The sequence below is a fragment of the Sebastes umbrosus genome, chromosome 8, assembly GCF_015220745.1.
Source record: "Sebastes umbrosus isolate fSebUmb1 chromosome 8, fSebUmb1.pri, whole genome shotgun sequence".
Lineage (NCBI taxonomy): Eukaryota > Metazoa > Chordata > Actinopteri > Perciformes > Sebastidae > Sebastes > Sebastes umbrosus.
The window spans coordinates 24,001,302-24,029,189 of record NC_051276.1 but is presented as its reverse complement, the minus strand read 5'-3'; the positions used below and the strand labels follow the sequence as shown (position 1 = coordinate 24,029,189).

The 27,888-nt window shown below is 43.0% G+C and overlaps 1 protein-coding gene across 1 annotated transcript in view; it reads right to left on the bottom strand.

Moving 5' to 3' along the window:
* The window catches only part of ncor2 (nuclear receptor corepressor 2), a 105,274-nt gene that overhangs the window by 33,561 nt on the left and 43,825 nt on the right, over nucleotides 1-27,888 (bottom strand). The window contains 12 exon segments of the mRNA XM_037778280.1: nucleotides 3,003-3,065; nucleotides 5,222-5,382; nucleotides 7,683-7,819; nucleotides 10,962-11,060; nucleotides 11,159-11,213; nucleotides 11,992-12,170; nucleotides 13,939-14,032; nucleotides 14,262-14,434; nucleotides 15,471-15,537; nucleotides 19,182-19,234; nucleotides 19,969-20,025; nucleotides 25,800-25,913. Coding sequence (XP_037634208.1) covers nucleotides 3,003-3,065; nucleotides 5,222-5,382; nucleotides 7,683-7,819; nucleotides 10,962-11,060; nucleotides 11,159-11,213; nucleotides 11,992-12,170; nucleotides 13,939-14,032; nucleotides 14,262-14,434; nucleotides 15,471-15,537; nucleotides 19,182-19,234; nucleotides 19,969-20,025; nucleotides 25,800-25,913 — 1,252 coding nt within the window.

Sequence of the window (27,888 nt, the reverse complement as noted above, 5' to 3'; positions counted from 1 at the left end):
GACAGGGAGGTGGGAGGGAGGAGGGCGGGGGGAGTTGATGTTGATACCATGAGAAAGCATAAAGGCTTTCACATTTTTCCTGACTGACCTGCTTTTCATCTTGAATGTGACCTCTCTCCAGTCTATAACAACACAGCAGAGTGAGGGGAGAGACAGAGTGAGTGGGGAAAAGAGGCGCTTGCCAAATCTTCCACAGCTCTTGCCAATCTGGGCCGCTGCCATCTCCCATCCGAAGGGAGACGGGCAGAACGAGAGACGGAGATAGAGCGACGGTGGAGGGGAAAGACAGAAAAAAAAAAAAAAAAAGATAATAGTATGGCATTCTCTACCTGCTGCTCCTTTAAATGGGTTCTTCCAGCAAGCAGAGCAGGGGCCATTATCCAGCTGCCTGCCTGCCTGCACCCGAGCAAAGCCTGCCAGATTAGTGCACTTACATAAACGCCAGCCAAGAAGGGCGCACATGCAAACACACACACACAGCTTGGACCAAGTGCACGCAGACACAACCATATCTTGCGCACACACACATCCACGCAGGCAGGCAGAACTAGTGGGTTTAGGAGAGAGGCTTTACAAAGGCTGGCCGTCCCTCGTATGAGGTAGCAGTCTTTACGAGCAGTGAAGACAACAGTGATCCATCTCCGAGTGTGGCCATGCCATCCTCGACGGCGACGCTGGCTGGCGCTGCCATGCTGGAATGCCGATGTCCTGCCAGGCACTATAAATGCCATTATTCAGATCTGTTTAGCTTGAGGGGGATGAACACATTAGCATCAAGACACCTAAGCCTCTTTAAAATATATACATGTTGTCAAGCATATGCAAGGGAGAGCACCTTGACAAGCTTATTCAATACTACGGAGAAATGGGGAGGGTTCAGATCTTGGAAGGGGAATCCCTTTTGGCAGGTGTGGGGGCGGCAGTTAGAACTGATGAAAAACGGCGAGAGCGGCTCCTCCTCTTCGGCCCTCAGGACTGTAGCTGGGGCTCTGTGGTTGCGGTTACATAAGCCCTTCGTAGAAGCCCTGCTCCCACCAAGCTGCCAGGCTAATCCGCCGGGATGGAGAGCCCCACTAATCCCGCTGCAGGAGAATGGAACTGAAGACATTAACCGGGATTACTACACAGGACTGTGTTCAAGCCGGGCCAGCGCCGGTTATCGCAAAGTAACCCCTTAACACACAAACCTGCACGCATACACAAACCCCAAATTCCAGGAGACACCGCACACACACAGATACACAGCATGAGACAGACGTGACAAATCAGAGGTTCTCAAACTACCCTTGCAGGGTAGAAAATGTTTCCAAGGACCCCCTCAGAATCATAACAATTAATCGTAATCAATAGTTTGGTCTTAGCGTCACTTGAAGATGTGGACTGACTCAAATATTTCTCCATGCTCGCCAGCTAGCTAGCTGGCTAATAAGCCAAGCTAAGCAGCAGCAGTACCGGTTCGTTGCACTCTGAGTGAAGTGACTGATCCGTGGCAGATTGACGTGATGTGTCACAATCATACCGTAGTTTCTATTGGCCCAAAGCTAACATGATTGGGAGTAATGGACACAACATGCTTTGTTTCATTGCTGCAAATGAACCTCATCTGTAGATATGCACTTTTTAATGTTACAACACAATTTAATAATTTAAAGCAAATTATTTCACGGCCCCCCTGGCAGAGTAACCACAGACCGCACTTTGAGAATCACTGCGACAAATGATGAGCAAATGTGGATTCAATATCACACTCAAGATGCTGCTTGCAAGATGCACTTCGTCTACTGTCGATTACAAAGGGGGAAAGGTTAAGTTAGTCAGAAGCAGAACTGAGAGTCACACAAAGCAAGATGACTCATCTACAAATGGCCACAAAGCAGCAGCCGCCATGCAAAGAAATAAGTGTTGAGTCAAGTAGAGAAAACAGGACTTGACATTACAAAGATGGTACTCAGCCAACTAAAACCAATACTTTAAAAAATCATGTACAAAAAGATGCATTTAAAGGTACTATTGATAACATTGATAACATTCAGCAACTCGATATTGAATTCTCTCTCCCCCGTTCAATTGCATTCCCCCTAAGTGGGAACCAAATGTCAGATATCTTCCACAGAGGTAAACAAAACAACACAACATTAATTTTGGACCCGTCAAAATGTTTTAAATGATTAATTCAGTATCGTAATATTTTTGTTTACAAACAGCCATACTTTTATTCGGCACCTTTCTAAAAGCTCTATGGATGTATTATTATTTAAAATGATTCATTTACATAAAAATGTTATCAATATGACCTTTAAGAACACAGCTGAGGCTGAACAATATTTATAAATCTTAACATTACTCCCTGCAACACCCATCACCTTTTCTGGGAACATGTAAGTGTTTTTTTAAATACCCAAACAGATAAGAACCAGATTGGAGCGTCAATCCGGTACAACAGATCAATGGGGAATCCCTATTCAAAGAGCAGCACGCATTACAAACCACTGAAGGTGAGTAGCTCATTATATCAGTAACAGACTCATGGCTGCACGCAACAAACACTGTCATACATGGAGCGCCTGTTCTAGGAAAATGGGCAGAAGGTCGGCGACCTCTGTGAATCAGCCATAGGTCTCGGGGTAATCTTCAGTCAGAGACAATAAACAGGTTGAGTTAATAACTGCTGCATGTGCAGGGGCTGGCTGATAAGAGGCAGACTTTACAGCCTGCGTGATAAAAAAAAAAAAAAAAAGACAGACTGCCTTGACCCAGAGAGACGGGGAAACGGCTCCAAAGAGCGACAGAGCCAGTCCAGGCAGACTGATATACACGTATAGACGAAACCAGGCAGCACGTGGCGGTTGCTGCCTCACTAACAGGAAGTTGCAGCCGCATCACTTGTCTATGCTTTCAAAAAAAACAAAACACAATGCTTGAGCTGCTGCTAGAGTGGCAATTCTATTATAATACACAGCAACTGCAATTAAGTTATATACTTCACAGGGAGAAAGATTTACCTTTTTTGGCAGTTTCCATCTCTTCTTCAGTCCAGCGTGAGCTCTCATTCATCTCCAGATTGGCTGTTAAAAAAAAAATAGAGAACCACCAAGTCAGAGAAGGCGGGAGGAGGAGGAGGGGGGGGGAGTGGGCAGTTGTCACAAAGTCAGTTAGGGAGTGACTGACAAGAGGAAAGGAAGGAGAGAGAGAAATTAGAGAAGAATAAGAGGGTGGGGGGCAGGGTAGCTTGTGCAGCTTGCCAGTGAGGCACCGCAGCGTGGGTCGCTAAGGACTGTTTGTTTTAGATGGAGGAAGCAGGAAATCCAAGGAGAGAAGTCAGTTAATGATTATAGACATAACAACTGGCTTTTTTCCCTGCGCGGCCCATAAGCCAGGTCGACCCTGGCCCTGGCTGGCAGACAGCAGAGTGGAAGCCCGTGCTTCTGTGTCCTCTGTACGGACGTGTGAAGGGCACCGCGGGCCAGCGAGCGCCGCTGCCAGCAAGGGAGCAAACAGCAACGGAAAGGGGGCCGCTGATCAGAGCCCCCTACGGCCCGAGTCACCTGGGGATTCCCTGTGACTAAACCTGACTGCAGGAGCGACCGCAGCATCTACACACAACTGCTGAAACATCAAAAATCCCTGATAGCCTGCAGCGAGAGTGTTACTGTGTGCATGGCTGACTTGCCATCTGCGAGGAAACAAAGAGCTAAGCGGGGGGACACTGCTGACACACAGAATATTTCGTCCTTAAATAATACTTTTGTCTTTTGCCAACAGATGGGATTTAAGCTACACATCTTATGCAGCCACACTTTTTTTTTCGCTGTTTTGATTTCATTTTATGCCATTTATGAGTGTCACTTAGGCAAAAAGTGAGTGCAAGACTGAATAAGTGAATGAAGACAAAAGGAACAACAGTGCACTCTTGTGGTGTGGGACAGGAGGCCACAACTAGATCAAAGGTGTCAAAGTCAAGCCTGCGTGATGGAAGTGAAATGCTTATCTGTAAATCTTAGCTGTTGTTTCATTGCTCCTGACAGGTGTAAAGTTAATTGTACTACATTATTGCTTTTAGCTAATTTATTATCTTAAGATAAGATAAGATAAGATGAACATTTATTAATCCCCGGAGGGAAATTCAGGTGTCAAAGCAGCAACATCAGCAAACAAAAGAGGACCTATTATGATTTTGTGCTTTTTCCCAGTTCTTTAGTGTGTTAAATTGTTATTTTGTGCATGTAAAAGGTCTGCAAAGTTATAAAGCTTGAAGTCCAGGCCAAAGGGAGTTACTCTCCCCCACAGAAACACTGCTCCTAAACTGCCTGAAATGTCTCGCTCAAAGTCCCGCCTTTTCTTCCGTAACTTGGTGATGTCACCAAGTAACACATCTGCATAATACCTGCCTAGTGGCTAGTTTGGCACGGCCCCAAACAAAGCTAGTAAGAGAGAAGTCCGAAGACTTCGGCTCGGTTGACCAATCACAGCAGAGTGGGCCAGCTGACCAATCAGAGCAGACTGAGCTTTTTTTTTTTGCCCCAGAAGCTCAAACAACGTTTCAGACAGAGGCTGAAAAGAGGTGCTGCAGCACAGCCAGTATGAGAAAAATAACAAGTTTTTGAACATTAAAGCATGTAAACAAAAGACAAGTATGCAAAATGAGCATAAAAGGTCCTCTAATGTTTTGGATCAAGTTAGAAATCACACAAGTGAAGCTAGAATGTCACTCGGAGAGCGCAGACCTCCGCCAAGGTGCCTGACTTTAAAAACAGATCACGGCTTATTATTAACACGGTGTGTTTCCGTGTAATGTATCGGCGGATGCCTCTCATTCAGCAGCCTTGTTATGTCTGTTTAACGTTACACTACGTTGTCTCTCATCCCATCATCTACCGCTTTATTCTTTTTCACCGCGGACGGCCAGCAGCTCACGCACCTCAAAGTGACGCCACACATCCACACACGTATCTCTATGCTCTCAGAAGGAAAGGGGGCGGGGTCACGTGTCATCAACGCGTCATCAGTTACACTGCACATGCGTTATACCCTGTGGTCTTAATGCTCAGGCTGATTGGCTGGTTTAACTGCAATTTGACCAACAATTAATTTCATAATGTTTACCCACGTCACCCTCTCCAATTACAGTATGTAATGTGCCTGTAGCCGCATGCTAAAATGTTAAAATAACACTGGACAGAGGAGAAAACTGGCACTACTGTGCAGTGCAGCGGAGACTGACCGAGCTCATTGTTGAGTGGCGGTGTGGTGGTCTCCTCCACTTCGCTGGTCATGGAGCGGGTGATGCGGCCCTTGCGGCGCCCCTGGCTGTTGGCTGTGCGTCGACCCTTGAAAGCCACGGTGGGCTCTTTGTCTTCTGCATCTTCTCCAGAGGTGTCGTCCCTGTGTTTGAGAAATGTCAAAGCGGTCAGCAAGAGAAACACTGGAGTGTTTGACGGTGTACATATGATGGGTCACTAATATACTGTAGCACTCAAAGCCATATACACAGGGGCAGCATTGCAGGACACTGATTATACATAATTTATACAAAAAAAAAGTGCTTTTATTGTCAAACAACCGAATGTTCTCACTCCAACAGAGCATGTGTTTCACCACTGAAGATCAGACTGAAGGCAAAAAGCCCCAAACACAAGAATTTAAGATGGCTATAGTACAGGCAAGGTACAGCATCAAGGAAGATGCCAGGTGTTTTCTGATGACAATGGGCCACAGATTGACTGCAAAAGCCAAATATTAATGATGACTTCATGTCTATTTTAGAGCTGCAATGATTAATCGATTAGTTGTCAACTATTAAATTAAATTAAATGCCAACTATTTTGATAATCAATTAATCGGTTTGAGTAATATCTTAAGAAAAAAAAGTCAAAATTCTCGGATTCCTTCTTCATAAATGTGAATATTTTCTGGTTTCTTTACTCCTCTATGACAGTAAACTGAATATCTTTGAGTTGTGGACAAAACAAGACATTTGAGGGCGTAATCTTGGGCTTTGGGGAACACTGATCGTCATTTTTCACCATTTTCTGACATTTTCTGAACCAAACTAATCGATTGATCAAGATAATAATCAACAATGAAAAAAATCGTTAGTTGCAGCCCTAGTCTATTTTAATATATGAAAAGGGCTACAACTGGTGTAAACTGATGTTAATGTACACACCATCAAATTAAATCGGAAAGTTGACACTTGAACCTGAAAGTGCTGTAGTACAGAGCTAGCAACACCAAATGTACTACAGCGATAATACTTGCAGGCTGCTGTGGACATTGTGGTATATCCTTAAAAATCCTAAAGATGTATCATATAGTGTTTAGTAATTGTTAAAAAAAAAAGTGTAGGGAGATCTCACTAGTTAAATAATACCAATACAAACTTTTCTGAGACTCAAATATGGGCCATGCTGCTATTCAGTCAGACCTAAAAATTGTATTCGAACATACATCCATCACCATCATGTCCCTTATGCGGTTTGACCTCTACATTGGGCTTTAGTGCCACAAACCTGGGCAAAGACATGTTTGTCTGCAGGTTCCTAGAGAACGCTGCAGACCGAAACACAAACTTGAAAGACAAAATGTGAATGTGTATACAGACGCTGCTTTTTCTGTCTTTTTTTTTTCCAAAGATAATTAATCGAGTGTCAGCACAATGGCATGCCAGGAGACAGCCACTGAGTTTGAACCCACTGCACCTCTATTCATCTTCCCTCAGCGCCATTAATCTTGCTGAGGGGAGCCGGTGGCACTCTAAATATAGGCGAGCCAGCTGTGCCAGGGACAGGCAGGCAGCAGGGTGCGCTGGGAGTCACGGAGTCCCCTGGCCTCGCCTCAGAGCAGGGAGGCAGCAGGCAATGCCTCATCATCATCATCATCATCATCTCCTGGTACGACACGACTGCTAATAAATATGACCTAAACTACTGTAGTGTACAGCCTCAGCTGACATCATAATATAGTGCGTGAATACAGACATAGACTGTTGAATTCATCGATTAATTTTCCGGCACCAGAAAGCAGTGATATTCCATCTGTTGTTTTGCATCCTCTGCTGGCACTGAGCCTGAAAACACCCCCTCCTCCACCGCTGCAACACACACACACACACACACTCCTCCCTACACACTGACATTTCACATTTACAGCTAGGTTAATCATACAGATTATTTTCCTCCAGCAAAAAAAACCCCAGACTAACAAAATAAGCACAGAATTATAGAAATGACACTTGGCATCCTATTGGGAAAGGGGAGACGCATAAACAGGAAAACAGCTGTTTTAATAGGGAGAACGAATGGACACTTGAATTTGCAGTAGGTGGAAAGTCTAGCTAGAGGTGAGAGAGTGAGAGCTCAGGGGTTACAGAATGATTGGATTTCCAGATCCGCTCCCCCTTAGCCAAAACTTACTCCTACTCCATTCGCCGAAGCCTGACCTGGAATTATTCTAAAATTGTGTGTTGGGAGAAAAAGTGAGAGGATTGTTGCAGCTGTGCAGGTCAGGCTCATACAATGTGGTGGAAATGTTTTTTACTTGGCTGCATCTTTTCCTCTCACTCTGTCAGCGTGCTTCTCTAATGAATCATCGTACAGAGTTTAGACTTCCAAATTCAAAAAGTTTTTGATGCAAATGAGACGACTCCGGCAGCGAGGTTTAGTCGGTATTAAAAAGTGACTCACTTCATTCCATCTTCCTTGTCTTCGGCTTCATTTTTTTCTTCATCCCTCTCTCCCTCCTTCTCTTTCTCCTCCTTCTCCTTCTCTTCCTGGCTGCCCCGGTGCAGTTGTTGCTGCTGTTGCTGCTGCTGCTGGCCGTGCTGCAACGGGAGGAAAAGGAAACAAAAAGGCGCTCCGTTAAAAAGATAATCTCAGGTAACTGGACACACACAGACTTACCAGCAAACATCTCTCCTGTAACCTGTATAGCTTAGACCAGGGGTTCTCAAACGTTTTGGGGCCAGGGACCTCTTACAGGGGCAACATTTTCCAAGGACGCCCTCATAATCGTAACACCGAATAAGCATAATGCTTACTACCATTTGTACTCTTAGAGGTAATTGAAACTATTTGTATTCTGAAACTTTTCAACCTAAAGACTTCAGACATGTTTCATAGTGATAAACAGAAACACATTTATGTTAAGATAAGATGAGATGATCCTTTATCAGTCCCACAGCGGGGAAATTTGCAATGTTATTGAATGTTATTACCACTTATATATCTTTACACAGAGGGTGATTTTATTCAAATTGCATTTGGACTCAACTTGCCAGCATGTATAGCCTATATTTCAAGTGACTGATCTTAAAAGCTTCCAGAAAATGACCAGCATAGCAAGACAGGCATAGTGCTAATAAATCCAGATCTTTAAACTTACCAGTTTAAAGCTGACTGTCAGTAAGTGCTTTAACTTAAAAATAATGAACTTATTGCAGTGTGTCACAATCATATCAGAGTTTCTATTGGCCCAAAGCTAATGTGGATGGGTGTAATGGACACAATGTGCTTGTTTTATTGGTTCAAATGGTCCCAATCTGTAGATATGCATGTTTTAATGATACAGCACAGTTTTATAAGCTAATGATTTTTGCAGACATCAAATTGAATTATGACCTGAATCATTTTGCATTGTATTATACTTTTGTTCACTATGGAAAGTGACGGTTTCACTTCAGCAGATTCGTCCAGCGTTTCTCTATAATTATGAACCACAATCTCTCACTTTTAACCACGTACATTTTCTGCTTGTTTGCAAACAGTGAGTGAGGAGGCAACTTCCTGTGGCAGATCTGGCACACAGTTGCAGACAGTATGGTATCTGGCTGTTTTGTTTGTTAAGAATAATTTCAAAGATAATATTTTGGGGTATTTTCGCCTTTAGTTGACAAAGATCAGTGTAGAAATAGTAGAGAGAAACAGTGGTAAGACACGCAACAACAAAAGGTCCCAGGGGCGGAATGGAACCCGGGACGTTGCGGTTATATTGCATGCGCTGTAGACACTTGGTTAGTAGGGCGCTTTGTCTGGCTGATTTTTTGATGAGATAACACAACAAACCACACCATGACATTTGCAAAAACATGAAACATTATCTTTGACATTTCAGAAGACTTTGTTTCACTTGTTTCAAGTACAGAATAGTTACTAACCTAAAAAATCCTATTCATTTTCTGCACAGACAAAACAAAACAGGATACGAGAGTTCCGAAATATGCTCTTTAAGCACCCAGAACCACTTCCTTACCAATTTCCTGTCTGTCTGGGCTTTTAGGGTTGAAGTTCAGATTAGTACAGACATGCAGTCTGACCAAAAAACCTGAAACGCTGTTCAACATTCACCTAGCAGACATACTTAAACTGATCAGACTCTATTTGATGCATTTGCAGTTGCTGCCTTTGGGCTAATGCTTATCCAAAGAATATGAACTTTTGTTGATCTCTTTACTACATGTCTGTTCTATAAAAAGACACATTACATGTGGCTCCTGGCAAGAGAACATAAAAAGGACACAAATTGAGAGAGAGCCAGAGAATGAAAGGGGGTAGAGAAAGCTTGAAAAAGAGGGAGAGTAGAGCAAAATAAAAAATGGACCTTTCATTCACAGAAGCTACCTTTATCCCCATTTGCACAATATCACTAATGTCCTCTCCCTCCCTTTGAAATTAATTCAGGCAGAAAACAAATAAAAACTGTAATTCAATAGGACGTAATGGTCACCCAGCATCATGTTCTGTTCAGATACTTTTTCCTTCCCACAGACACATCATCAGCCTCATAATATCTATCCGCCCTAACTATAGAGTTCTGTTAGCGCAGCGTCTACATGTAAATATGCCCCAAGCTGATCCAGGGGCAGCCCTATAGAAAGTGTAGACTGGAAACACATTAACATTTGCATTAAAGCTATTACTTATCCCCTCCATCCCTCCACTGGCCAAACATAATCTCTATTAGCAGTCATTCTGACATAGAGCGCTGCACTTTCTGCTCCTCCTCTGTAGCTGCCTCCCTCTGTGACTGCAAGCTATTAGTGCTAGCCGCCGCTGCTCAAGAGATGTGGAGCAAACCGCCGGGTAATGAGCGGAGGTTCCTTCAGGAAAGATTCAGGAGACACCATCCTCGTACCCACAGGAAAAGGTCGCCAGTAAATTAATGTGCCATTTCCTTTGCACCCGCCGCCATGGAGTTTAACAGCTCGCACCTGATCTGAGGCTAAGTAATAACTGGGAGCTCATTAGCAATGTGTTTAAAAAAAACGGGCAGTATGGAAATAGTGCTGACATGATGGGTTTGAGCAAATTGTGGCTCTTGATCAGCACAACTGTGTGACCTTTGGCGTTTTTCTGAACGGTTCATCATGTGGGTGGCTTAGACCACCTCACTGATCAGTAAAGACATCACTGTAGCTTCAGTGCTGGCAGTGACATTAAGGCTGTGCACACAAGACACATTTTAAGCAATAAAATGCCCCATTTTCAGTAGTTTTCAAAGAGTTTAAATCCTTTTGCATGCTGTTTTTTGCACGTCAGATACCTCACGTTTAACTCTGTTAGGGCTGCAAATTATAATTACGATTATTTTTGGTCAATACTGAGATCACGATTATTTAACATGATTACTCGTTGACTTTGGGAACTTCATGCAATTAGAAAGAACATTTCGTAGCCCCCGTAATTAGGGGAAAAGTTAGTAGTGGAGGTTTCTGCCAAACTTGTTTTACAACAGATAATGGCATCAGGCCTGGGGTGCAATGACTGAAATGGAAAACAAGTTTTTCGCCAACCAGCGAATGGCATTAGTAAGCTAAGTGACTGCAGCTGACTTCTTGGTTGCCTAGCAATAGCAAAAGGAGACTTCTTTAAAAAAAAAAAAAAAAAAGATGTAGTGATGCCCCTCAGATTTTCAGGCCTACAAAGCTTGGTGTGTGAGATTGGGCCTTGATTGAAAGGTGAGAATACCTGGCTTCTTCCTCTGCGTCTGTAGTTCCTCCGCACTATGTTCTTGTAGTTTTCGTTCTTTTTGGTCAGGTAGTAAAAGAGCACACACTCCGCCACCGTCTGAAACGTGAAAGAAATGGGCTGTTTTTAAAAAAAATCATTTCCTGAGAAGATTGGATCACCAGAATAACACACAAAAAAAGAAAACGAATGAATACCTTTCTCTCCAGAAAAGACGCAATCAGACCAAAGTTTTTGGGGTGCTGGATGAACCTGTGGGAACAGAACAGAGAAACTCTAGCAACCTCCTAATGGCATGACTCACAATCACTAACATTTCCCGAAATACTCCAAAATCAGATCACACAACAACACGCAGAGAATGAGGTGACGTTAGCGCTGACGCAGAAAAGGAACATGATAAATTAAGACAAAAAAAACATTGATCTCAGAGCTACACCACATCTATTGCATTAATCCTAAATCAAAAAATGTCTCTAAAAAAATGACACCAGACAATTACTAGTTTTCAAATATCTTACTGTATGTTTTGGATCAAAGTTATTAGAAAAGGAAACTGAAGCTCTTCCTTTTGCATGTGGGTAGACTTTAAAGTCACTGATTTTACTGTGTGGGTAGGATCTGATCTGGACGCTTGAAACGCCTCCACTTGTTTCTCACGAAAGGGGAAGATTCACTTCCTTACCAACAACTTACTGACCCTTTATTGGTCACACATGTTTCACAGGGAGCACAAGACATACTTCAATCTTGTTGCTTAAATAGAGCACTTTGGTTACAAAATGAGAATGCAGCTGGAAAATAATTTGGGATTTGCTAAAAATTTGAAATGTACAGTTGATTGTGAAAAGCCTGAAATAAAAAAAGTGTTCATACATTATATTCTGGGTGAAAAATGCCAAATGTTACTGTCAAAAGCTTTTTTTTAGGTGTATGTAAGGCCAACTAAACCTAATCTAGCTGCTAGGAAATACAGATAAAAGGAGAAATGATGTCTGCCACCATGGCTTTACTGAAGTGTTGTGCTTACTTCTCTCTGAAAGTGTCCTTCTCCTGCTCGCTCCACATGTTCATAACCTGCCGGTCCTTGTACACCTTCATGGGGTCTTCCATCAATCCGTTCATGTTGATGAACTTGATGCGTTGCTGCTCGGCGTCAAACAGCATGGGAGGGATGACCGCAAGCTGCCGCATTTGCTTCTCCGTGTTCTGATGTACACAAATGCCACACACAGAGAAACCAACATCCTGTAGTGAGTGGGTAGGTCTCGAGAGGGAAACTACCTGACAGCACGGTGCTTATATTGACATGAAACCTGTCCTGTCTTCAGCAGACAGGAGCAAAAAAGTTTAGGATGTCTCGTTGACTCAGCAGTCAATGTAAACTCTCACTTTCCTGTCACTCTTCAATTCACAACCATTACAAAATCTTAAAAATGAGATAATGTCTGAGGATAGGAGGGGAGTAAAGGAAAGGCGCTGAGCTATCTCGAGGAGGTAGGAAGGTAGAAAGCATTTCTTGAGATGAGACAAGACAACCCAATTGGACACACTGCTCAGCTTAATGGGACCAGGCTGACATGACAGGAACAGCTCTAATGTGTGACTAGTGGATATCATGGCACTGTCTTGTCCTTAACACTGAGACACCTCAAGACTAGCAAATCTGCTTCATAGGCTGGTATGTATGAAGTCAATTCAAGCCGATTCTATTTTATATAATTTTCCTTAGTGGGCTTGAACAATTGCTAAAAAGTGCTTTCTTAGACGAGACCGACATATTTGATATTGAAACTTTTCCAAAAGCAGCTAAATCTGCAGGTTACTACATGGCCCATGCTGACGCTCCACATTCTCTGCCTTGAAGTTTAGATTCGTCATAGAACTATTATACGAGTACACGGACGATAATTACTGTTGCACCAATAGCTGACGTTATGTGTCGACTGCGCATGTTATAAAGGGAGGAAAGAGAAACGAGGGAAGACTGTAAAAAAAAAAGAGAGAGAGACAGGCTGTAAAAACGGCCAGAAACTATCAAAGTTCTGGGAGCATTTGAATTGAAAGCAGCTGTGCTGCTGTGCTTGCCCGCTGGGCTGTGGTGGCCTTAAAGGGCTCGTATTTAGCTTTGGCTAGCCGTGCTAGCTTAGCTACCACAAATATTCCAGTGGCATACCATAGCATCTGTATAACAGCTGTATTATATGCTGATATTGTGTTGCATATGCCTCTGAAAGAAAACTTTGTTGCAGTGATTGAAGAAGGCTTGAGTCACATTCCTGTAGGCTAGTTCTAGTTCTCATCTACCCCCTCAGAGACTTTGGGTTTCATTCCTGGTAGTGGTGCCAACCTCGGCGTGTGTGACACTCAACACAACCAGACAGCCAGATGTCATAGCAATATGAACATCAAGAGTGTGATAGTGAGAATACTAGGGCTGGGTATCGTTTCAAAAATGATGTCTGTGCCAATACTAGTACCCTTAAAGTGATAGCAATACCAATAGAGTACTTCATTGAACACCCATCATGTGAATGGAAGCTGTGTGTATGTCCAACTGGCTCATACAGTGGTTACCACTGGTAATGCCGACTTACGCTTCCCGAAAGCGTAACGTCCACCCTGTGCTGTTAGCATCCTTAGCTGCCAGCTGCTGACTCAGACATGTCCATGTTCAGAGCCATGTGCAGGCAGGCAATCCCGTCCGTATGGGTTTTAGCAGCTGCGGTAGTGAGCCAATTATACGTCGCATTAAATCTAAGACTGCTTGCGGTGATTGGCTGCGAGCAAACCCATACAAATAGTTTAGTAATTTTTTTCTAGAGCCAGGCACAAAAAGGATCGATTGCAGGTATCGTTTGAATGGAGTAGTTTTGATACTACTTGGTGCTGGGTGTTTCGGTACCCAGTCCTAGTGAATACACCCTAAATGTTGCAGAAGAGGAAGTGGAGGAGCCAACCATCTTTAACATCTTACCTCATGCTCTGATATTCCATCAATGATCTCGGAGACCTCATGTTCACTGCGAGCTGCAGACGAGGCCAGCCCACCTCCTCTCTGCCCAACACGGCTACAAAAGGGAAAAACACAGAAGACCTGTCACTCAAAACTCCCCACACATGCCTGTAACTGAGCCACCTACACCGCACAATGAAACAAATCCACAGTAGTTCTTTACAACCAGAGCATGTAACCAGGCAACAAATCGAAGCAATTAAGTCAGTTCCAGAAACTAAGGGCCTTTTTACTCTGTTGAACAATCACAGATTGCCTGCTGTGAAATGGGAAAAAAATCTCACCTCTGCATGCGCTCCTGCAGCTCTCTTTGCTTGCGGATCTCTGGGAACTGTTTCTCGTAGTACTCCCGCACCTTGCTCTCCTTGGCTCTGCGCCGCGGATTGCTTTCGATGCGCTCCACCTTCTTCTCCCAGGCTTCCATCAGCTGGTCATATCGCTGGCAAAACTTCTGTTCCTGAATCAACACAGAAAGATCTCTCAATTCACTGCAGATCCGCTTAAATAACAACACTATCTCTTTCTTTGTCTTCCCTCTGATCTCAAGACAGAAAACCAATGAACCATTACCTCTGAGGAAGTACTGTTTTTTTTCAATAATTATATTCAGTAAGCTCTCTGCCTTTCTGTTGTGTCCCACCATGAACCTCGACATGTTCAGAGGGGGCAAAGTGATATGTTGGTTTTCCACGGGGAGTCTAGCCTTGAACCCAGCGCTTTCCCAGCTTCCTCACACACAGGCTGTAAAGCAGACCATTAAACCTGGTGGAGACACGACCCTCAGTGGGCTCGTAAACCACAAGGTGATGTCTCCCCACACTCTGCCCACGAGGAGCTGCCTCCCCCACACAGACACAACACGAGAGATGGCTGGACGCTCGCCAGGCTTTGATACAGGTGCTGCATTTGATCTGTTCTTTCTGGCCTCACATAAACTCGCAATACATAAAAAAAAGCGGAGCTGTGAAACAAGTTGTTGCTGGCGCTATGTCAGAGGTTGGAAACAGTTTAAAAAAATATATTTTCCCATCATATTGCCTACTTGTGGATGGATGCAAATTTCATAGTGAAACTTGAGTTGCAATAACGATTTTCTGTCAAGTCAGTTGATTTTAAGATGTCCGTCTGGCTCTAGCGTGAGCTCACCCCATTGATCCCTGCTTTATTTATAGTCATGCTCTCTGGCTCAGTCTCCCTCAATCACTGGCAGGCAAGAGCCCAGACTAACCCTGTACAATGCTCATTAGAAGTATTTGGCTGACAGTGAGTTCAACAGATCTAGGTTTGTTTTGTTGTTGTTGTTTTTTTTTTTCAGATGACCATGTGAGAGAATCGCACAGTAAGAGTACTGACAAGAGCGAGCATGCCCAGAGCTCTATTCCTCTTTGGTCTGCCTAAAATGGCCACTCACATCAAGGAGCAGCTGGCCCAGTTTCACACTAGTCATCTGTCATGGGCAGAGTCCCAGCAGAGAGTCAAAAATGTCAACTTACCCACTGCTTACGAGCATGATTTCTCCTCTTGAAGTACAAGATGAGTTTCTTCCTCATCGCCTGGTTTCTGAGAGTGTTGAAGAAAGAGATGCATAGAGAAAACAGAGGGGCAGAGGGATAGAAACAAAAAGGATAAGGTGAGGACATTCACAAGAACACATAATAAATCTAAGTATATGATGCTCTCCGGATCCTCGGGCAAACACTTTCTACCCTTTGCACTTTCTCCGCCTCGCTTCTTTACCCAATAAGCAAACAAAAACCACACTCACAAACACAAACAATGCCCGTGTCCTTGTATGCCAACGCTCGATAAACTCAAACTTGCTTCTGGGTGGAAAGGACAGCGAGGTGAGCCAAACTTATAAAACTTGTCTGGGCCGGGAACAGCCAGCCGCAGCGCTTCGAATAAAGGTCAGGGCCAGTAATCTCCTTAGGCGGCCGCTCGGTTTGTCTCTTTCTGTGCTGCAAGACAGAATTTTATTCCTGACACTTAATCTGTCAGTTGTAAGGTCACGTTCCCCGCTGATTAATGTAATCTTAGTCTACATTAGTCACTTCAGCTGAGCCGCAGGGTCCTTAGGGTCACAGGCAAGGACAGAGGACAAGGAAGTGGGCTACTGGTGGTGTAGGAGTTTTTTTTGAAAATGGGAAGATAGTATGTAATAACATTTAGAGGGATAAACACACAGGATGACCTATTCTCCATTTCCCAAACATGTTATCTGCAATAACAAACCCAAGTCAAACCGAAACAGCCTTAACCCCCAACCTATATAAACACTCCCACACAAACAAACAGACACGTATCGAGCCAAGCCATTGCAGCAGAAAAGGCTGACAAATCCAGCTAGATACCGTCGATATACACTCTCACCGTGGCATATAATGGGTGAGAACTAACTTGGTATGGCAAGGATTGATAGATTAAGCCCTTTAAAGACAGAGATGGCATTGTCCTTTGGACACCAGATGGCAAAGGGAAAGATTAGTAGCCCTGAACCCCTACAAAAGGTTTCCTTTGTCCTGCTCTAAGCCTGTGCCACTTCTGAGATATCAGAGAACACTGTAATTTGGAATAATACCTCCAAAACACGATGGCTGAAAGATTCATTATACGCACACTTGTGACAGATGTTTCCCAGTGGTGCAAGCACACAAAGTTTGATTTTGTTTTCATAGTAGTCTGACTATGCAAAGGATGTATCATTAGCTGAGTGGGAGAGAGATGAACTGGGATGGGGGACTCAGATGCTGAGAGCTCCACAGAGATATTGGTGCTCATCTATCCCAGCAGGGATGAGTGCCAAGGTTATCAAACCGGTTAGCAAAACAAAGAAGTCAATTGTGCTGGCTCAAAGCGACACAGTGGTATTTAATAACACACACACACACATGGAGGGATAGATAGAGAGAGAGAGAGGAGAGTTTCCAGTTAATTGCTTTGAGGCAATAATACTGATCAAACGGCGCAGGGATCAAAAGGAGTGAAGACAGAGCAGTGTGCGGCTAAGAGGTCAGACACATCTTGTGGTATGCCACGGTGCCAACAGTGGAGACGAGCTATTATAACCCTCGTGCAGCCCCTTTGATGTGCCTCAGTCAGTTACGGTCCTTAAAAGATTACAGAGCCTTATTGATAGACATGGTAAGGCCACGCAAAGTTGTATACTCTCTGCTCCCCCAACTGCAGATATCCATTAACATGAAATGGACATGATCTATTAAACATTCAACTGACGCAATCTTGGATGCTGAGACAGACATCCTGCTGTTAATATTTCATGTCATAATATCAGGGGCAAAAAAAATTAAATCAATAGTCATTTAAGTCCATTGTCAGAGGCAATAGCCGTGTTTGTTTTGTTGGTATTAGGGCTGTCAAAGTTAACGTGATAATAATAACGTAAATTCCTTTTAACGCCACTAATTTCTTTAACGCTACTTGTGATTTTTAGGTGGTAGCAGGAAGCATAAAGTTAGCGTGAAGATAGAGGCATCATATGAAACTAGAAAAACCTAAGAAATCCATTGGTACCAACCATGTCATACTGGCTTGAGGTTAGATACATTTTTTAAATTGTCATGGCCATTTGAAAGGAGTCCCTTGACCTCTGACCTCTAGATATGTGAATAAAAATGGGTTCTATGGGTACCCACAAGTCTCCCCTTTACAGACATGTCCACTTTATGATAATCACATGCAGTTTGGGGCAAGTCATAGTCAAGTCAGCACACTGACAGCTGTTGTTGCCTGTTGGGCTTGAGTTTGCCATGTTATGATTTGAGCATATTTTCTATGCTAAATGCAGTACCTTTGAGGGTTTCTGGACAATATTTGTCATTGTTTTGTGTTGGTAATTGATTTTCAATAATAAATATATACATATATTTGTATAAAGCAAGCATATTTGTCCACTCATGTTGATAAGAGTATTAAATACTTGACAAATCTCCCTTTAAGGTACATTTTGAACGGATAAAAAATTATTACTTTTCGATTAATCACGATTAAATATTTTAATTGATTCACAGCCCTAGTTTTTATATTTCTCTATTTATTTGTTTGACTAACCTTTTGTATGAGCACAGATGATCTGAAGCATCTTTACATAGCAAATAGTTGTTTGCTGCTATATTAATGCTCTGGATATCAAATTTAGCCCCTTTAAATTACTGGAGCCTTAAATCACATATTCAGGGTCCTCACAGCAATATAACAGTGAGCCTTTGTACCATTTGGAAGTTGCAATCAAAACTATATTATTTTATACATAATTAAAAAGGAGAAAACTGGTGTGCTCAACTCAAAAACTTTATTGGGGATCAAATTCAAAACACGAGGGCAAATGATGAACACTACACCTACATAATACTAGAAATTGTTTTTTAGCCTATAGACTAATGATGCCATTACCACCATTACTGCATTGTCACAATCAAACTGAAATCCATTTCACTAACAGCGCAGGTCATTTTCCATCATCTTTTAAACCTTTGTAGCTGCCCTCCATACACACGTTTATTCCAGTAAGTTTCATCACTAAGTTTACATAATGACAGTTTTACATCCCCCTCTGAAATGCCATTCTTTGCAGTCTGCCAAAGGGGAAGGAGGAGCTGAGATGTGTGAGGGTGGTGACGAGTGGCGAGTCTCTGCCTCTCTCTCTCTCTCTCAACGACTACAGGAATCAATCGCTTCTAAGGTCACCAAGTTTCCGTTTGTACTGGTAGCAGTTTTAAGTAGACCGAAGATTTAAAAATACAAGAATTAGAGGAGCAGAATACAACATGAGTTCATATAATGCACCATTATGATTTGTTAAATTTTGTACACAAACAAATACCCCCTGTAAATACAATCTATAACTGGTCAAGTTTCTCCCCGTAGTACAGGGCTTCTCTGGCTTTACTTGCATTTTGTCCGTTGATAGCTTTCATTCTCATCAACCCAGCTATTAAGAGTTGTTGTGTGAATCTGGTATTCAATTTTCAAGAGCACCAGGACGGCTTGAAATGCATTATTTACAATTATTTACAAATTATTTTTGTCTGTAGTGACACAATTTGCATATCAAACAATCCCACATGAGTTCTCGTGTCCCTGGTGAAACTCTCTTCAGCAGTTTGTGAGTTACTTTAATGGCTGGATATAAAACATGTCGTAATGTGGAAGTGTGTAAGGCATACTGTATGCAGTGACAGACTCACATTTTGATGTTCTCATGGTACTGCTTGGTGTCAGAAGGTTGATTGTACAGAGGCTGGAACATAAGAAGGAACAAACAATCAGAATTATTTTCAGCTGTGCAACAGATTGTAGATGAACAGATTGCAAAATGCTCTCAATATGATTCTGATCTTGCCCCAGTATAACGCGTGACTCAAAGCTGAGACTGACAATAACCCGATCAAATTCAATCAAAAGAAGTCACTCAAAATAAATGTCCTCCAGGACAGAGGAGAACCTGGTTTGTGCAGCGTCTTGTGATTGTTCAATAGAACCAAGCGATCAAATTCACTGGGTGAGAGTTTGTGTGTATGAGTGTAAGATGGATAGATAGATGCGTGGACAGATATAGTATGTGCGAGCAAATTTATGACTAAAACAAATAAGGGAAAAATATCTTTGCCAAAAAAAGTAGTCTGGGAATTATATATAAAATAATAAAAGTCCCAATTTAAAAAAAAAAAAAAAAGTAATCTGCAGGGTTACTTTCTGTTCTCAGTGGGTATTGGTACATTGCACCCTGATTTGAGTCATCATATTCAATGTGTTCAATATTGCTTAATGGAGCTCTGAGTAGAGTAATCAAATATGTTTTACTTCATTACTTTACACCCCTGCTCAAGAGCCATCTAACAACTAGTTCCTGGTCTCTCCCAAGCATCCTTTCTCCCTCTAACCTGACCTTCAATAAAATGTTCCCACATGTCAAAAACATGAGAGCAGGGAAAAGAAAAATACATGCAACACAAAATCAAAGTCTGCACTCACCAGTTCTACCCTGGGTCCCAGTCCCTCCAGTATCCTGTGAGCTTCTTCTGCCTTTTTCTGGTGAGGGAACACAAACAGAAGTAGCACATTAGTCGGCCGCCTGCACCTCTGCCATCACCACGGCAACGCGGTGAGCACGCTCACTTGATCGCTGAGGCTACGCCGCTGCTCGCTGGACGGACCGACGGCTGAATGTATGGATGTATGGATGGATGGAGTGATGGATGCACCGACTATTATTAGAGCTTTTAACTGAACGCTGGGCCGCAGCTCCTTGCCTCAGCTCCCTCTTCCCTCTCCCAGAAAAAAAAAGAAAAAAATATTACTCACCTCCCCTGAGCAGAGAGAGGAAGAGGGAGAAAGAGCAGGCAGGCAGGAAAGCAAGTGGGAGTGGAGTAGAAAGTGAGTGGGAGAGAAAGAGCAAAAAACAGGGAAAGGAGGAGGGGGGGGGCTAAAGGGCTTTGGTGCTTATCTCATAAGAGACATCTGATGAAAGAGAGAAAGATCTCACCTCCAGCTCACTACCTACAACAATCAGCCTTTTAAAACTAAAACTCCTGGCAGGGAGCATAAAGCAAGAGAGGAGAAGTGTTGGGGCATGAAGTTGGGCAGCATCTATGTCTCTGGATGACCTCTCTGCAGCTCTGCTCCTCCATATATTTTTATATTTAGCTCCTGCAGACAAATGTGTGAGCAGTGTCCCAGACTACCCCTCTCAATGTTCGCTCCACTCTTTTCCTCTTTCCACTCTGTACACTCTCTCCGCTTCATCGATCAAACAGACCCTCCTCGGTGACACACCGCATGCTCTGTTGCTTTCCATCTCACTTCACTTCCTCCGGTGACCACGCAGGGAGACTGGCAGGGTTGACACATTCACAGACGGGATGGAGGTACAGTGAGGGAGAGGACGGTTTTAGAGGTGACAACAGAGACGGAACCCGCCGGTGTGTGTGTGCACGTCAACCTTTATTCTTCACCACCCACCACGTCGCGCTGCTTCCTTGTCCCTTTCACTCTGTCCTCGCTGTGGAGGCAGCACAGGAGGTGTTTGGGATCTGCTCCTGAGTTTATACGAGACTCACGCTAACAGACTTGGATGTAAGACCCCAGAGGAGCTCACGCACACAGCTTAACTTTACCCAACACAGACTTCCAACTGGGTCACCTGTGAGCGAAGCCAAGTTTTAAAAGTGCCCCGTGCATTTCCTCTTAGACATAAGGCAAAAGGAAGCACTGATGATTTACATTTGCACATAATATACATATCATTGAAATGAAAATACAGTAACATGATGCTGTTATTCTTCCTTAAAGGTACTATATGTAACAATTTACATGTATTAATTGCTTTGTATTGTCATTGTGTGAACAGATTGTAATGTAACTTAAAAACTGAGACCTTCACCGACTTTCTCGGTTGCCTATAACAGCCTGTGGACTGATTTCTATGTAAAGGACTCGGGACGGTTTTGCTTCGCAACGTTAGCTGATGAAGTAATTTGCAAATGGCAAGCTATTTAGTATCATGGAGATTGGACATTCAAATTTTTTCCGAAACATCTTGTAGTGTACTGTTTAGGTGTAAAATGAGAAGGTTTGTGACCCGGGGCGCCATGTTGAAAACAATCGAGCCAAAACCAAGCAGCGCCCACCAGCAGGAGCAAACTTTCTCATTTTACCGCTAAACAGTAAACTACAAGATGTTTCTGAAAACATTTGAGGCGAGAAATATGTATTACAGTAACAGAATATTGATTCATATTTCTATTTGACAGTTTGATCGGAGTTTGCAAGTTTTGCAAGCAGTGATTGACAGCTGCCCAGAGACAGCTCGGCTCTGATTAGTTGTTTTCTTTCGGCGCTGTGAAATCTTGCAGGAGCACTAGGAGGACACAGAAAAGCATGATGTTTTTCACAGATTATCTGTCTCATGCACTACTGTCGTGATATAGTGACAGTTTTATCAAAATAACTTATTTTATCACATTTTCTCAAAGTTACCGTCTGCAGCTTTAACTCGTTGTGCATTGATTTCCTCATTCATGTTGCTTCCTCGCCAGTCACCAGTGAGTAGGCGTAACAGGCTGCAGAGTATTGCCTCAGAGGGCTTGCTCACTACAGAAGCAGTTAATGACCAGCAATTATTAAAACCAGCCTTTCATCCTCGGGGAGTAGGGATGCTCAAGGATTTCTCTTCTTTTCCTGGCCGTAGTTTTTCAAAGCAAATTTGAAAACAAGACAGCATGGCACAGACATCAAAACTCTTGGAATATGGCTTCCCATTAAATATTAGAAATGACAAATTTAGCAATGAAGACAGGGGGGTGGATGAGGTGCAAAAGAACTTATCTCTAAAAGTGTGTATAATTACACACAGAGAGAGCTGCTGGTCTTGTAACTGCCCTCTCCACTGATCTCCACCATACACACACACATAACCTCATCACAAGACGCGAGCTAAGAGGCTGGCTCCATTACTTCAATTATGCCCCCCCGTGGTAACACGCAGGACTGCTACTCTGGCTTTATAAGCTGTGAAGCTTAGCAACTGTACTGTTACATGCTGCCTGCAGTCAACAAGACATTTTCCCCGGTGGATCACATGATCCCTGAAAACGTTGAATGGGAAAAAACTCGGGACAAACTTATGAAAATAACACTGTGGGTGCTTATGCAACTAAAATAACAGCATTACAAAACTGCCATACCGAGGAGAGAAAAACAGGGAAAACAGAGAGAAGCAAAAAAGAAAAAGAAAAAAAGAGAGAAGGCATACAGGGCCAGCTTAATACAGCATAGACACAAGGATTTAGCATAGCTCAACAGAATTATGATAATGCAGTCTCAGATGGGCTGTCTTCTCTTGTGCTTGTGTCCGTGACAGCTATGTCCCAAATATGAGAAGAGTGAACTTGAGTTGAGCCATCCCCGGGGTTTGACAATGGGCTGGTGGCAGAAATGTGGCTGTAACCCTGTCTGGGAAAGCTGGTGACACTGAGCCCAGAGGGGACAGATGACACCGTAGTGACACCGGCTCAAAAAGGCATGCTGAGGCTGGAGTAATTATAGCCAGGTGCTTTAAAACACATACACCAATATATATATATATATATATATATATATATATATATATATATATATATATATATATATATATAAAAACAAAAAAAAGCCCTGATTTGCATGTAGCCGGGGGAAACCGAAATGGATGCAGTCAGATTAGTGATCTGGCTAATGGAGATGCATACTGCATATGTGGCTGAGTGTAAACAAAAGTGTGTTATTAAATCTCATTTGGATTTCATCAGACACTTGAAAAGTCAAGAGTAAATAGAGCCTACGTAATGTGAATTAATTAGGAAGCAATAACAACAGATGTTATAGTGACTAAAAGAATGAATAGGACTGGATGAGTAAATGATGTGCGTCACTGTAGTGACTAGAGTGAAACTAGAAAAAAGCTGAAGAAGCTGGTTCGGGAGAGAGATAGATAGAGAGAGAGAGAGAGAGAGAGAGAGAGAGAGAGAGAGAGAGAGAGAGAGAGAGAGAGAGAGAGAGAGAGAGAGAGAGAGAGAGAGAGGTTAGGGGGGCAGGCAGTGGGCCAGAGTACATCCTGCCAGTCAGAGGGAAGTGGAATGTGTTACAGAGGTCAAGCTAAATTGTGGAGTAAGCTGTGAGTCATTCTTAAACTTCCAGCTTTTCAGATGAGTCTTGAGCAATCTCCTGCCGTTGCATAGACGTGCTGTGGTTTAGCTGAGCTTGATGACGGTAAGAGGGTGAAAGTCATGAAGGACACTCCCTGTACTGTGGTTGCTGTTCCTTTGAAAAAAGGTCTTCTCCGGGCATTTTGGTGGTTATCTGGGGACATCTGGGCAGCTGTGAAGGATTTAGTCTCTCGCTCAGTGAGACTTAAGCCGGGTGACTGCCAACACATGGCTTTTAAACTAAGTTCACCCTCTTTTGCCGCATATTTTCTCTACACACTGCACTGCTTTGTATGAAAATGATTTGCCTTCAATGTGTCAGAGAAGCCGTTCAACACATTCCTTTGAACAGTGAGGTTTCAACATTACTCCTAGTTTCCCATATGGGGCTCGTTCAAAGAGGGCGAATCTGGGGTGTGATACAGTGTGAGAGGAGTTCCCTGCTTTAAATGTCAATTTCAATAAAAAAGGAGGCTTGTGTGTTTCACCACTAGGGGGACTGAGAGCACTGAGAATCACTCCATTATAAAGGTAATCTGCACAGAGCACTGCTGCATATCGAGATTGCTATGACTAGAATTTAACGCTTACAAATATCTTCATATGACCTCCCAGCTGCCCTGTCTTTTCTTGAAAGAATAATTAACATGCTATACTTGAAATGGTGATAAATGACAAAGGTTTGTTTCAGTGTGTGTGTGTGTTTTTGTGTGTGTGTGTGTGTGTGTGTGTACGCTTGTGATTCATCATGCCTGCTGTGTTGACCTTTAGTAGCTTATTCTGTTAGGCAAGAGCTCTGCCGTGCCTGACAGCAGAGAGTGGGAGGCTCAGGTAGGAGATGAATACTTTGTGGCACTCTCTGCTTTTGTTGACGAGGGTTTTTTTGAGGATTACATCAAGCAAGGTAAATGAAAATGGCAGATCTCCGAGAGAGAAAAAAGTCCTCTGCAGACAGACATCAATCTCCTCAAAGCCTCAGTATTTACACACTACAAGAGTAATCCACACTTTGTCTACATTGTCTATGAAATGTATTGGAAAAACATAATGAAAGCAGTACACACCGTGGGGCTTCACGCATGGTAGAATCTCTCTGTAGTTTGTTCAAAGCTGCACCTGCTGGGTAATCTTTTACCTTACATGTTCTGTCTCCATCTCCAACACTGACTAGCTGCCCTATCCCTGATAACCATATTCATTTTTTTTTATGCTAAATGCAGTACCTGTGAGGGTTTCTGGACAATATTTGTCATTGTTTTGTGTTGTTAATTGATCTCCAATAATAAATATATACATACATTTGCATAAAGCAGCATATTTACCCACTCCTGTGTTGATAAGAGTATTAAATACTTGATGATTGTCCTTTTAAGATACATTTTAAACAGATGTAAAATGTGTGATTAATTTGCGATTAACTATGGACAATCATGTGATTCATCGTGATTAAATATTTTAATCGATTGATATATACGTAAAATAAGGATCTTACCTTATGGTTTCACAATGTGGGACACCATGTCGCTAATTCATAGTATTCCATCACATCATGATTACAGATATGAGACAAACAGTTGAAATTAAAGGTTATTATCATTCAATTATAACCATGGCCAATGAGCTGCAGTGAGCCATATTGGTATAGGAAATATATATGACACGTCATGAGAATACTATGAGTTAAATTAAACTGAACTGGATCGTATCGAAGTAGTGCTATATCGAACTGAATGTAATCGTTACATGTTAACGCAGACCATGTATCGAGATGTGTATCGAATCGTCTTGAGAGGGAAAGATGCACACCCCTACAGATAAAGATTAGCAGACAACAGAGAATATTCAGCCGATGTAACGGCCTGACTAAGTTTAGCTTGTTATCTTGCATCAGCCCAGTGAAACAACACTAAACTATGGGGGTGGGGGGACACCCAGCTCTCTCACTCTGACATACACTTGTGGTAATACACTGCATATGTGATCAAGTGAAACCACGTTCAAATGCAACATAATTTGGGCTTGAGCGGTGGGCCACAGATTGAGCGTTTTGTGTGTGTGTGCGTGTGTGTGTGTGTGTGTGTGTGTGTGTGTGTGTGTGTGTGTGTGTGTGTGTATTCTACTGACCCTGTTCTCATCGTAGATGATCTGCACCAGGCTGCGGTGCTTGGCCTCGCTGGGTGGCGGTGAGATAGGCCGCTCTGGCTCGTGTGGCTTTGCAGCCTCCTCCTCCAGCTGTTGCTGTAACACACACACACACACACAAAGATGACAGTTAACACTTCAAATCCAAAAAGGGCCCCGATCTTCCAGGAAGACCTGTGGCTCACCAGTTCCTGTTGCGAGGTTAAAGAGTGTGTGATAGATCAACCGTCCCTCCCCCAGCACTCCAGCAGGGACGAGACTAACTGTCCTATTAGCTGTAATAGCTATTAACTCCCCAGGGCCTAGTTAATCAAAGAGTTACTACAACAGCCTGTAAACAAAGCCAATGCCTGCTGTGTGGCTGGAACATCAAATAAGAGAGAGAGAATTAAGAGGGAGACCGCAAAAGGAAAAGTAAGAGAGGGAAATGTGGGAAATTAACACCAGACAAATACTGGAAAACAGCGGAGTTCCTCTAATTTACTAGTCACCCTGGCATGTAACAACACATTATTTGGAGATTGTACTCCAGATAGCACCGTCTACTGTGAACAAAACACAGAGATAGTCAGCAAGTAAGAATTTTGGGGGTTGGCAGGGAAAGCTGTGAGAAAACTAAACGAGTGAATCTGGCAGGGCTGAGGTGCGTCAACCTTCATGTTTCACCGTCAATCATGTAGAGTTCAGTCACCGCTTGTATGTCCATCAATCTTCCCTTGAAGGAGCTCAGAGGAAAACGAGGAGAAGCCTGTTCTGACACTCAGCATATAGACAGAAAAGCTGTTTCAGCCCATTTACATTTACACACTTCTTGCATCTTTGGCAGATTGGATAGCTATCAGAAAGTGGGAAAAGCCAAGTCACTACTATCCAAATTGCCCATTCTATCCAGATGTTGACATGGTGTTAATGGACCAGTCAGGATCATTAATCCTCCCACACTTATGTACCTCAATAAGCAGCAGGTGGAAGTAGCCACTTCCTTCTGCCTGTAATATTGAGAATCAATGCAGATTGTAACATTTCCCACTCAAGACAAAAGCCAGATGTTAGTGGGTGTTATCTAGTGGGAAAGGGGCTTTAGTTATTAGTTAGATAACTGGCTAACTGGTTTTAGCACAAGTTATACAGATAAACTTTGGTCTTCCTCAATTTTGCAAACTACAGTATGTTAGGGCATACCCAGCGTCTAGTACAGAAATAACAACAACACTGATGTGTATTAAAGCTGGTGTAGGCAGGTTGGAGCAAAAATGATTAAGTTATTTTTATAAAACGGTCACTATATCCTGACAGTAGTGCATGAGACAGGTAATCTGAAAATGATCATGTGCCTCTGTGTCCTCTGGTGGTCCTAATGGCACCTACAAGATTTCACCGACCGGAGGAAAACAACCAATCAGAGCCAAGCTGGAGTCTGCCGTCTCTGAGCAGCTGTCAATCACTCACGAACTCTGATCAAACGGTCAAACTTGGCAGTGCTGATCAATTATGAATCAATATTCTGTTCCTGTAATGCCTATTTCTTGAGTAAAATGTTTTCAGAAACATCTGGTAGTGTTATTATCCCAAAATTATCATAAAAAATATCGTCTCCTCAAGTGAACATACCAGATAATAATCAATTTTTTCAGCTGTGATGCTGGAAAAAATAAAAATAATTTGCCTGAACATGTTTGGATACAGTCTCTGTGCTGTGCAGGCTATGAGCTGGAGACAGAAGTTGAGTGTGTTCAGCTGTAACTAGCTGACTGGAGGCCAAGGCCAAGTGTTGCTGAGTGGCGTGCATATAGCTGATCTACAGTTAAGTCGGCCCCCTCCTTCTCATCTCCTGTCAGGGGCTTCAGGAGGGGGAAAGGCAGCCTCCAGAGGATCCACATGAGAGTGGAGCAAGATGGATCATCATGTGCCATGAAAGGCCGGGATAAGCATCTGGTGAGGGAAACGCAGACATTCCCGTAGAGACCCCCCCTTCCCTTTCTAAACCCACCACAGAGTAAAATTAAATAAACCAGCCATCCTGAGCTTGGCTGACATGACACAGGCTGGCAGTAACCTAAGCTCTAACCCC